Source organism: Brachycentrus maculatus, unplaced genomic scaffold (genome assembly GCF_059751285.1).
Source record: "Brachycentrus maculatus isolate JH-2025_06_01 unplaced genomic scaffold, ASM5975128v1 h1tg000007l, whole genome shotgun sequence".
Taxonomy (NCBI): domain Eukaryota; kingdom Metazoa; phylum Arthropoda; class Insecta; order Trichoptera; family Brachycentridae; genus Brachycentrus; species Brachycentrus maculatus.
The window spans coordinates 304089-317804 of record NW_028280762.1 but is presented as its reverse complement, the minus strand read 5'-3'; the positions used below and the strand labels follow the sequence as shown (position 1 = coordinate 317804).

The 13716-nt window shown below is 32.1% G+C and overlaps 1 protein-coding gene across 6 annotated transcripts in view; it reads right to left on the bottom strand.

The window, feature by feature from the left end:
• Window positions 1-5085: 5085 nt before the first annotated feature.
• Window positions 5086-13716, bottom strand: part of LOC148313585 (arylalkylamine N-acetyltransferase 1-like) — a 71731-nt gene continuing 63100 nt past the window's right edge. For 3 of the 6 annotated variants that reach the window (XM_088259918.1, XM_088259926.1, XM_088259891.1), the window contains exons 2-5: window positions 11776-12165; window positions 6905-7104; window positions 5528-5726; window positions 5086-5233 (exon numbers count right to left, since the gene is read on the bottom strand). In XM_088259918.1, coding sequence (XP_088116044.1) covers window positions 5531-5726; window positions 6905-7104; window positions 11776-12111 — 732 coding nt within the window. In that variant the 5' untranslated portion in view covers window positions 12112-12165 and the 3' untranslated portion in view covers window positions 5086-5233; window positions 5528-5530. Of the gene's footprint in view, window positions 5727-6904; window positions 7105-11775; window positions 12166-13716 lie in introns of all 6 variants that reach the window. The other 3 variants (XM_088259900.1, XM_088259908.1, XM_088259884.1) reach the window with 1 other exon arrangement.

Genomic DNA, 13716 nt, shown 5'->3' with positions numbered 1-13716 from the left:
GATAATTTCAGGATTATCGATCATACCGCGCAACAATGGATAAAAATGCGTAATCAAATACACATTCCTTCTAGTCTCTTAACTATTGTAGCCAAGCAAGGAAGGAGAAGGAATCCCTGGATACAGCACTTTTCATGTCATCAGGGACTAGATCTGCCTGAGAACTGTCACGGCACTTTCAAGTTCTGAACTATGTAAGTATATAAGATATGATTTTGGTGCACACACAGTCTCATAGAGGAATGAGACTCTCAATCAATTACTTATTCAAATTTGTGACTGGAACCTTTAAAGTTTCAATCTTCAATGAAGGCCAAAAAAAATAAGAAGAATCATCCATTTTTAATTTAAGTTTTATTTGGTAAATTCCGCTATTTCTTAAAATCTTATGTGATGCATGTTTTGATGCATTCCGCATCATTATCTAACATTTAAAAAAAGAATAATCCAGTATTAATTTGCCATTTGGTTTACTTAAAGTTTGAGAAATCCAAGAAATGCTAATTTCATTTTACACATATATATATATATATATATATGTAAAATAAAATTAAACTTATTTAGGTAATTGCTATTTTTTAATGAACGCAAAAATATATTATAGAATAAAAAATGTAAACATAAACTATATTTTTTTTAATCAAACACTTGTATTAAACCACTTAAGGAGTTTTATTTTAACTGTACACGAATAGTTTCGAAAAATTACGCGGTTTATTACAAGTGTTTAATTTTGAAAGAAATAATCAACATGTCATTCCACAAAGTTAATGCCGAATCAATAAATAATATAATCTCTATTACTTGAGTAGAGGTGTCGAAAGTGATTATCATTATCCCGTCATGTTTATAGCGAATGCAAGAAGAGAAAAAACAAGAAAATGGACAACTAGAGAACAAAAGGGCCATGTTTATAGAAAATGGAACATTAATTCTCGGAAAGTTTCTGAAATTTATCTGTTTTTTTAAAAACAAATAACGTCGTTAATACCATTTATTGATTGACTAGACCTAGTACTATACTATGTCATGTATAACTAAATGTATATTACATATTGTGTAATAATATTATTGAAAATACACATGTTTACAGGTAGCATTTAACATAATATGACATACACATTCCATGTGATGACATCTTTGTTGAGTTTTAACATTTTTGTTTACTCAGTAATTAAAATTTTAATCTGTCAGTTTTTGTCTGGGAGATGAACGTTTATGAATAGTATACTTTCAAATATAGATATAAATCTAGTGTTAAATGTAATTTTTATGTCTTTTGAAATTATTGATCAAACATCATAAGATTCAAGATTTAATTTTCTACAAGGATATTGAAATAAAACAGCATTAAAATAAAACAATGTTTATTTTTAAAATGTGTTAAACCTATTGTGCTTTTTTTTAAAACATAACTGTATTATATATATATATATATATATATATATATATATATATATATATATATATATATATATATATGTATAATTTTATATATATATACATATATATATATATATATATATATATATATATATATATATATATATATATATATATATATATATATATATATATATATATATATATATATATATATATATATATATATATATATATATATATATATATATATATATATATATATATATATATATATATATATATATATTCTATAGGTACTTCACAACGATTACATAAATCACAAATTGTAGTGATGGTTTTACAAATTATTGTCTTGTGAAAATAATATTCTTCACACACTGACAAAAGTAGTTTTTTTTGAGATTCATAATCGTCATAAGTAATTTTTTGTTTCCTTTTAAAATACTTTATTCAACAAATGGTGCCAGATCTGCAGAAACACTATAGTATAGCAAGTTTTCTACACACTAATAAGAAAAATTTTCAATTTTTATAAAGGTTTGCAAAATTTCGCAAATTCATTTTTATTTTAATAACATTTAAGTAGTTCTTTTGGTTCTTAAGCTGTTAGGAAAAAAATGTGACAATTTTACCTAAGATACAATTTTTGCCCGATAAAAAGATGAAATATTAATTAGTTCAACGGTTGATAGCACTAACAATTCATAACCCGCAGTAATTTGCTCATTTATTTTGTATTTCTGCAGATCTGACTGAATTATAATAAGACCCCGCTTAATGTAAGGATAAATTTCAATGAGTTCAAGTTCCAAAAGGAAACAGCATTAAATGAGATCATCTTAATACATTTTTTGTATTGTTGTAACGATAAAAAATGCACCATAAGACTGCATGCGAGTATTAAACCAGTAAAATTATATACGGTTTTGGGGAATCATAATACTGCCATTGAATCCACCTCCATGGTGTAATGGTTAACATGTCTACCTACCGTGCTGAAGGTCCCGGGTTCGATTTCCAGGGAGGGTGAAAAAAAACTGTGATTTTCCACTATAATATTTATTTAATTGGACTGGTCCCTTAGCGCAGATGTGATCACCTTGCCTTCATGTAAGTAACGATCAAGATAACACTTTGTCAATATGATGCAGTGCCCTATGCACCATGGAGTGCGGATAAAGGTTAGAAGAAGAATTCAGAAGTAGCGTCAAGCGGGGTCTTTATGCGTTTGGATTTTTTAAATGTATTTGAATTATTAAGTTGTAAAATTTTGATAAATATCTTCTTGTCAAAAAAGTTAACACTAATACTACATTTAAAATATTTAATCACATCTCTTCTACACACACAATATTGGTAGAGTATAATACTTGTATGAACACTCATTGACTATGCTACATAATTTTTACAAAGTATACATGATATATAAACCAGTGACACCTGTGTAAACCAGATATGTATATGTGTTTGATTAATAAATTATGTATCTAAACTCTAAACACACATGACAAGATTAAGAAGATTTTTTTGAAGATATTGAATTAGGAATTTCAAAGCTTTTTCTATTTGCTTATTTGTTTATTTTTTATTGTTTTACATTATGAACAAAGTACAGTGGAAATCGTTTAACAGGAAAACACTCGAAATTAAAATACTTTATCTCTATTTTATTTGCCGTCTCATACAATCTGTTTAAGTATTCAATTTATTTAAACTTTTTTTTTACTAATGAGTGTTGATGTGTATATTTTTATATATGTATTAGTATTTTTTATATGTAGGTACATGGAGTGTGTATAAACTTTTTGATAAAATTTATTACAATACATATAAACTGTTTTTGAAAAATTATATGGTTGAAAAATGACAGTTTTTAAAAATCCATGACTTATTTCTTTGCCTTACTAATTAACTGCCACAAGGGGTAGCGAAAGAACCCCGCACAACTCTGTTTTTGCACACAATCTTAACCTCTTCAGCATTCATGCATCTCCTCATACATACCCACTGATAATTCCGACACCTGACCTATCCACTATTTGTCAAGTATTTGAAGTACTTGATTATCCAAAGTTTTCCTTGGTCTTTCTCGGCTTCTCTTTCCAACTTCATTCCCCTCATACTTTTATTTTACCATTCTTTTCACATATCCAAACATTCTCAACACTTTATTTTATTGATGTTTATCTCAACCTTTACTGGTTTTTTATTTCACCATTCAAACATCATTTTGCCTCACATTTTTTTTATATTTAGACTGCACTTAGTCTGTTTTTATCCTCCTTTTGCCAACTCCATGCTTTACTTCCATATATGTATTCCAATTGGTATCAGGACTTCATTGTGCACTGCAAATTAAGCTTGTGCCACTAGGCTTTTTTTTGCTACAATTTTTTTCAGTATGCTATTCGCTCTGTATCCAGCATTCACTCTCCTTTTAATATCTCTATCAATCTTTCCATGCCTTCGAAACATTCTTCTCTTACTAAACTATGACTCTTTTAACTGTTAAATTATTGACTCTGTATACATGAAAACCCAATAGAACAGATTCTCTCCCATTGTATCCCAACCTCACAAATTTTACTTTTTCTTTCAAATTAAAGTATATTATTTGCATTAAACCAAACGTTTAGATAAAATATGTGCATCTTCTAAACTTATTCAGTTTTGTATGAAAGTTCATAATGACACCGTAAACACCCATCTATGCAGAAGAGAAAATATCATCGAGTGTTAAGTGATGAAGGTTAACAATTTCAGCTTTTTCTATAATTTTTTACTCTTAGTTTGAATTATGATTGCTTTTAAATATTTTGTGTTGAAAAATGAATAAAAAAAACACAAATATAGATTGCTGCAATGAATCATTAGTAAGTATCTTTGTACATAGATGTCAGGCAAATAAGAGTTTCAATTATTCATATATTTGGATAAACTCACATGTTAAAATTCAACACATAAAAGATGTTAAAGGAAACTTTTTAACATCCAATCCAACAATCAACTAATCAAACAGGAATTTAACAACAATTATAGAAACGTATTTATTGTTTTTAGTTTCAATACTTTGCCATTGGTCCTGTCATCTTTATCGCCAAAAGGATAGTCATTTAGAGTCGGTTCTATCTGGGAACATTTAAAATTTTGCTCAGATTTTCATTCAAGGGGTAGGAACAATTAATACATCAATCTGAATTTGATTCTCAATCGCCCCGTCAACCACCAAATAAATTAATAATACCATTATGTTTTTTTTCAAAATTTATCAATTAATTAGAATATGTAATACCATCATCCATTTTATTTTTTTATATTCCATAATTTCTCCATCGACTCCCTGCTCCATAAAAGTTATAATTGTTTCAAATTTAATATTTTTAACCAATTTTGTATGATTTATAACCGATTTAAAAAATTAAACAATCTGTACATCACATCATATTGACTTGGCCACACTTGATTTGCACCTGTTACACATAAATTTAAGTTAAAAAAAATAATAACCCATAGACGGCATTAATACTATACTTTCTGGAACAATAACCATTTTGGCACATCAATCATATTTATTATGTATAAAAAAGTTTTTTTTAAAGAAATATATTTATAATTGACCTTTTTTTACAGTTGCTCAAATCAATATCCAAACTTCAATTTATAAAATATATATGTTTTGTTTACAAAAAGAAATTAGAATCTCATGAAGAGTTTTTTATTTGTTTTAATAAATATATCTAACAGTAAATAATTGTCATTGTTGGTAAAATTTATTTGATCTTCGCTTAAAAATTTGATTCTGTTGAACAAAACTAGTCGTACATCACGTCTCTAACTGATCTTGGAGCTAGAGATAAACGAAGTGACACATCTTGTAGCATTAAATGTTTTTTCCTGCTGAAGGTTATGAGTCACGAAGATGAAGGCATTCCCTGCAGGACTGACCACCATGCTTTGATATAATTAATAATATTGCATATACTTCAAGTACCACTGGGTTCATATAGGAGTCAGAAGAAAGTTTGTTAATGGTATATTCACTAAGCAAAGAGTAACTTAAATGTGTTATAATATATAAAGTGATATGTTGTCTTCTTTTATTCATCATTAGATGGTTTCCTTATTTTAGAAGTAATAGTACCACTTAGAGTCTTGCCGACTTGATGCAGAAATGTGTGTGGGGGGGCTTTGTATTGAAGACTTGTTCTCCGTCGACTTTGTAGTCGGCATACTTCATTGAGAAGTTTTCCGTACAACCAAGTTTATCTGCAATTTTCGAACTGAAGGAACTGCTGCAGTCTATCTTAAGGAATCCAAGTTTTGCAGCTCGGGCAAGTGCACTGAAAAATAAAAATAAAATACTTAACTTATTTTCAGAATAAATATTTGTTGTTTTATTGTATTCACAAATATTTCAATATCAACAAAATAACAAACATAATCAACAAGTGTAAGTCTCTCTCCAAGCACAAGACCTCAGCCTCTTTATTAGAGAGAACTGCGTTTTTAATTTTAAGATTGTAAGTAGAAATGTTTAGAAAATTAATAGAAATTATAAAAAAACTTTTGTAACATATTAAATATAAAATAAGAATTTAAAAAAATTATGTAGGCCTGAGAGGTCCATGATTCAAAATGAAATCAAGTTGTGGTAAAGTGGGTTCGAAACCAGAAATTCTGCAACACTAATCATGGAACCACAACCCGACTAATTTATAAATGTTAATACAACATTGCTACAAAATAACTTACAATGAATTAAATGACATGCCTATGTTGAAGCTTCAATAAATAATATATATAATGTTCTTCTGAATTAGTTTACAAAAGATAATTCGATACGATGTATCCACTTCCATAGTGTAGTGGTTAAGGCTTAGATCTCAGGCATTTAAATGCTGCGCTATGGGCTTGATGTGTGTTCACATTCAATTTTTATAATAGAGTTTGACAGGCAAGAGTCTTCGAGATAGATTGAGAAATGCCAAGATCAGGGAAATATGCGAGATCGAAGATGTCGTTAGGTGGGGAAGGCAACGAAGAAGACAATGGTATGCGCATGTGAGGAGAATGGAACCATCCAGACTCCCCCACATCGCACTGTACGGCCAACCCCATGGTAGACGACTCCCGGGCAGACCACTAAAGAGATGGGGCGATAGCTGGGAATCGACGTCGCAGGAGGCTAATCCCTCTTAAAAACAGGCCGCAAGGCCTATAATAATAAGAAGAAGAAGTTTGAAATTTTTAAGAAATAAATTGAAAAAAATTCTAATTTTTTAAACTCCTTTCTTTTCAAAACTGAATATTTTTTTGAAGAAAAACTAATTTTTTCAATACAAAAACGGTGTTTTGGGAAAAAAATTAAATTTAGTCTAATATTACATGGAATTAGAGAAAATTATGTTACGATTTAACGTATATTGGGCCTGCTCCAAGTCTTGGATTCAATTTCCAGCTGGGTCAAAGCGATGAGTGGCAAAATATGAAAAAAATTAATTTATAGGCAGGTACTTACAATGCTTTTTGTGTAAGCACTCCACCGACTCCTCGGCCCCTACAGGCGCTGTCCACGCTGAGGATTTTCACATCAAACAAGCTGTCTAGATCCGGGTAGCAGCTGAAGATGTCACACTGCTGTTCCATCTGGTAAAGGAAACGAAGAATCTTCACAAACTTGGGGTGATCACATCCGATACTCCAGTCTTCTTCGTCTTCCTAGAATTTAAATTTAAAAAATGATTGGTCAATATATACATTTTACAACATTTTGAGTGTGTCCAAGTACTTGTTCACAAATCTGGATTACCTATCTCAAATTACGAGTTTTTTTTTAATACTTTGTTTTAAACATCTTAACGTAAATGAAGAAGAATATGAAATTTTAGGCATTTACGGATATTACCACCGTCATGGGCTGGTTTGAGAGATCACTTTACACACGTGTAACATTCACCAATTCTACCCATGATTGACAACCACACCACTCAAATTTTTGTAACTTCTAAATATATTGTTCAAATTCAAAACATATTGCTTGAATTGACTAGAATATCACAAGAGACATCTATGGTGAGATGAAAGCATTTTAATCTTAAGAAAGTTAATTTTTGTGTTAAGACTGGTGTGGCATTCTATTCTCTCAACCTACCCTTGCGGACGCGGTGTGATGGTTAATTGATTAGTTTTATTTAATTAGAGAAGGATAACTTCAATTTGCGAATCTACATTTTCCTGTTACAATCAATTTCCTGCTATGTGATAAATACAGACGGAAATTAAAAAGATGTTATTTTTCTATGAGCCATTGCAAATTATATTTACATTATATAATTTATCATAGATAATGAACTACAATATAAAAATAGATTTAGTAACTTCAAGCTTAAACATCGTTTTTTTGTTTTTTTTTTTTGTTTAAATATAATTTAATTAATTACAATACGATCAATTAATAACTTTTTACCCTATGTAGTTTAAAAATTGTCAGACTTATGCGTAAATTAATATCGTGATTTGATTTCGTGCGCTTAGAACAACAAATAATGTACACAACTGTTAAGTAAATTGCCTATACGATATTTAAAAGGAGCACAAGGAAAAAAACAATTATTAACGAATCATCGCCCCGCTTTCCGCGAGGGTAGACTAAGAGGATAGTACGCTACACTACTCTATCTCTGCAAATAACACACAATAAATTTATAGGACAACAAGAATTAAGAAAATAAATATTTTCGGCGGATCGTAAATTCAAGTAGCGTGGGATAAAAGTATCTGAAACCAGTATTCATCATTTTGCATCAATATTTGTCGATGAGAAAGATCTGTTCAGAGTGGGTACCACGTTTGATCACAGTCAATCAAAAATAACAACGCGTTGATGATTCCGTGTGCTGTTTGGAGCTATTTTAGTGCAATAAAAATACAATATTTTGAGTGTGTCCAAATACTTGTTCACAAATCTGGACAATCTCCAATTACTGGAATTATTTTTCATATTATTTTTTGACATCTCGTCAAAGATGAAGACTGGTCGTCAGCCCCGTAAATGCCCAGACTTCCATATTCTTCTTCATCTTTGATGAGATGTCCAAAAATAATACGAGCAATAAAAAGAATTCAGCGTGAAACTTATTGTAAAGTGATTGAAGTAAAATTTAATTAAACAAAGAAGAAAAAAAAGTGCTATTTGGTTCTAATTTTTATAATCAATTATTCACAGAAGCAGAGGAGGGTCGACGAAAACTTGGCATAATCCATTATTTCAAATACTTGAAAGTGATCAGGCCAGCAGTTGGAATAATAGGCGTGTATGTAAGACATGTATAAATGTAGAAGAGGTGAAGATTGTGCGGCGTTCTATTTTTCTGCCTACCCCTGAGGAGAGGTCGCATGTTGGTCAATTAGTTTAGTTATTTACTTGTTACTGGTTTTTTATTTAAATAAGTTTTACTTAGTAATGGATAGATTTTAACACAAAACGTCTGCCGAATCAATAAATGAAATTAATTAATTTTTACTTATTTATTTTTTTTACAAAAATGTTGATAAAATTAGTTTATAACCACTCAGTGAGTGGTTATATACTAATTTTATTAACATTTTTGTAAAAAAAATAAGTAAAAATGACTAAGTACAAAGTAAATGCTTTAAATATTAATAGTATTGAGAGTATAATTAATTTTGTTAAAATAATCCCTCAAGGCTCTATTTTTTCACAGTATTTCGAAAAAATAATATTTTGATTAGCATGTTCAAAATATGCACATCAACACGTGAGATAAAACATTATCCAATAATGCGGTAGTCTTAAATCCTTACTACAATATACGACAGCTCGAAAGCAGGATTAATAAGACGATAAAGTGCGTTGTTATCCTTTTGAGAGAGATAATTTTCTATTAGATTAGCAGCCCCAATTACGGTGATGCTCTGCGTGTTGCCTGCCCGCAGGCGTCTGGCTCCCCGAACCAACCCCGCCCCACCCACCCTTCACCACCCACCCCTCCCGTCTGCTATCTATCGAGTTTTCCTTTGTTGGGAAAACTCATCTCGTTGCCTTTCACTCGGGAGCGACAGTTTGAATAACACTGACTCCCAAACTGTTGCGTCACATATTAATAATAAAAACAATATATTGTTGTAATATTACGCAAGAAACAAATGACACTCTATAAGAACAAAATATAACACAGAATCGCACATTTTTTTAGCAATTTTAACTTAATGTTTTATCATTATTTTTTTACTGGAAAACCAACAGAATATGTACAAAAATAATATAATATAATAATTTTAAAAATATATAATTCCATTTACAGGTTTTCAAAAAAAAACACGAGACACAAACCGATAATGACGTCGTCTTAATTTTTGACCTATCCCCGCTCTATGTTTGGCCGATGTGGGTCAGAAGGCAAGCTCCATGAGTATAGCGAAATTTGAAATAAAACGCTGTTTTTAAGTATTTTTTAGCAGGGTTTTCAAGTATATAAATATTTACAATGAAACCCACAATTGGAATTCCGATAGAGTATTTATTTTAAAATCTTATAAAATTGGATCTGGCGGATTTTGAAAGTAGGCGACACATATTATGTATGCACTTTGGTCAGCGGATAGGGTTGATTGATTGAGGCTTCCCCCTTCTCCACTTGTCCAGTGTACAATAGACTCAAAGTCTAGCGTAGAGGGAGGTGTATATTTTCGTTCATTCCAGGCTCCCCCACATTCCTTGGGATCTTGTAGCTGTATACAACAATTTTTGGTGGTCTTAATAAAATGAGCCTCTCGTCTGAGCACTTAAAGTCAATATGATATATAAAAGATTGAAAAAAAATTCAAAAGGCATCCATTCTCGTCCTTAGTTCATAATAATAATAAAACCCTTATCCGCACCCAAATGGTGCATAGGGCACTGCTTCATTTATGCTGCGTTTATACGCAGTGTTATCTTGATCGTTTACACATGAAGGAAAGGTGATTAGCCCTCCGCTTCAGGTAACAATCCAGGTCAATATTGAATAAATATTACAGTGAAAGAATCACTTATATTTATTTAACCCCCCCTGGGAATCGAACCCGGGACTTCCAGAACGGTAGCCGAGCGTGCTGACCAATACACTACGGAGGCTGACAATTTATAAAAATACAATAAAACGTATCGAAAACTTATGTAGAAAAAGTTTGAAAAGCTCCGTTGAGATCCTTTTTAGTTGTCATGGTAACGGGGGTGTAAAAACACTGGGGTTCAAGGACGTTTAATAAGAAATTTAATCCTGCAAATTATAACTAAGTGTTTGCAATAGCAAGGACTTAAAATTTAGGTCGTCTGAAGTGTCGGAAAATTGGATGTCAAAATATACAGTGATTTGAAATGAACAGAGGAATAATTCCCGAGCATTTAATAAATATCTCGAGGAGAACATCTGTTTTAAATTTACTATTTGTTGACATTGCAGATAATTGAACTAACTAAGGTCTTGATCTATTTTTTTACGTTATTTTTGACATCTCAACATAGGATGAAGAATACTATGGAAGTCTTGGCATTTACAAGGCTTACTACCGTCATGGGCTGGTACACTTACCACTGTAACTGATTACTTTACACACGTGAAACATTCACCATTTCTACCCATGATTGACAACCACACTACTCAAATTCTTAAAACCTCTATATACTTATTTATATATTATATTATATTTATTATTTACAACATTTTGAGTGTGTTCAAATACTTGTTCACAAATCTGGATTATCTCGAATTATAGGAGTTATTTTTCATATTATTATTTTGACATCTCATCAAAGATGAAGAAGAATATGCGTTTCTCATGTATGTGATTATAATCCAGGATTCTGACCTCACAAACTAATAAAAGAGTTTCTGCTCAATAAAAAGCTTCTTTTCATCTCACCAATAGATGTCTCTGGTGAATTTCTAGTGATTCAAGAACAAGGTTTCTAAATTGGTTCATATATATATATAATATATATATATATATATATATATATATATATATATATATATATATATATATATATATATATATATATATATATATATATATATATATATATACATAGTCGTCAGCCCCATAAATGCCCAGACTTCCATATCAAAACATCTCATCCAGACTTCCATATCATATTTACATGAATATATTGATCAACCTCGAAACACGGTATGCGAGAGTTCACCGGAGACATCTATAGTGGAATGAGGATCTATGTGGTTGTTGAGGAGACAAGTCTATCATTCAATGAATGATGATGTAACAGAGTTGAGAGACATATGTTGTTTCACGATGTCGACACGATCACCAACCGTAATTCTTCCAGCCAATATATGCATCATCTAACTTATCTTATGTGGAGTTTACCTTATCTTGTTTATAGACAGCAGCTCCTAGAAGCACCCCCATGATTTCTCCATCGTCACTGATGGCCATGACTGACAACCCTTGGTGAATATCAGCCAAAGAGAACTCCTCAAGGGGCTTGCACGTATCCCCGTCCTTCTCCAGCAGCTTGATGGCTGTGTTGAGAGGCTCGTCGATGAAGAAGCTCCTCCTGAGGAAGTCCACGACCATCTCCGAGTGTTCGAGCTTGATGATCTCTATCCTGAAGCCAGGGCCTGAGGCGAACGCCTTGGGGAGAGGTTCAGTTGATAGTGCCGGAGGAGATGGAGTCAGAAGAGCAGCAGGGGTGGACATCATGACTGAAGCGCTGAGAGATAGACTCGCCAACTTTGAAGAGATCGTGTCCCCGATCTAGTAAAACAAACAAACAGTATAAGTGTTATGTACTAAAAGTGGTCGAAGATGATTAGAAAACCTCGCTGGTACTTTGACTTTATTTAAAAATAAGTGCATGTCCAAATGGCCAACTAACTGAATAGCCAACTAACTGAACAGCCAATTAACTGAATGGGTAACTAATTGAAATGTCAACTAACTGAAATGTCAAGTAACTGAAAAGCCAACTATCTGAATGGTCAACTACGCGAACGGTCAACTAACTGAATGGCCAGCTCCCCGAACGACCAGCCACCCAAATTTCAATTAAAACAGCAAAAAGGTACACTAAGGGATTGTTAGTTAATCGAAAAAGATTTCACGTGTGGGTTAGCATAGAGAATAGAATAGCCTCTTCCACATTCATACATCTCATACATACCCACCGATTATTTCAACTCCTGACCTGACCGCTTTCAAGTATTCGACATACTACAAGTTTCGATTAAATACAAAAATACCATTATTTGATTATGTTTTTCGTTAACAATTGCATATATAGGGTCCGCCATCTAAAGTTTTTTTTTTCAACTAGTGCTTATTTCGTGAATGGTAACATTTAGCTCATGTCTGATTTGACAGATAATTAGTTTTATCTTTCCGCTAAGCGAATATGGTTGTGTATACGCTTGAACAACGCTGGGAAATATTGCGACATTCGACTTACAGAAGATGCCGATTTTGCCAAAAAAATCATCTTTTCGGATGAAGCTCATTTTGATCTTGGCGGGTATGTAAACAAGCAAAATTGTCGTATTTGGGGCACAGAAAACCCGCACGCATACATTGAAAAGCCGGTACACCCAAAACGAGTCACTGTTTGGTGCGGATTTTGGTCCAGAGGCATAATTGGGCCATTTTTCTTTGAAAATGAGCAAGGAGTGGCCGTTAGTCAATGGCGATCGTTATCGGGCCATGTTGAACGGATTTTTGTTCACAAAAATTGAAGAGGAGGATATTGGCAACATTTGGTTTCAACAGGACGGCGCTACGTGCCACACAACCGAAGCTACACTCGATGTTTTGCGCCCCATTTTCAAAAAAAAAATGTTATTTGGCGGACCCTTTATAAGTGAGTGCATAGGGTCGACGCGTATATTTTTTAGTTCACCGATAACGAAAAGCTTAAAAGGTCATCGTCCGCCTCAATAGCGTAATGGTCAGCATACTTGGCTACCTGGTTCGATTCCCTAGAGGGGTCAAATATATATGAGTGATTTTTCACTCTAATATTTATTCGATATCACTCTGGACTGGTGCCTGAAGCGGAGGGATTATCACCTTTTTTATATCGCTCACTCCTTTCAAGAACGTCATAAATCAAAAATCGTCAATTTTCAGTTGTGGATGGTTTCAGAATACCCAGAAAATGTACTATATCCCAGCAAAAGAAGCATATTTTTAACTTAATATTTACCCGCTACAGGGCAGAAAGTGTTGTTTTTGCATTTTGAAGAAAAGGTATTGTTTCATTATTTTTTTAAATATATTAAATATTTTTCAAATGGAGAAAAAACTTTCAGGTTT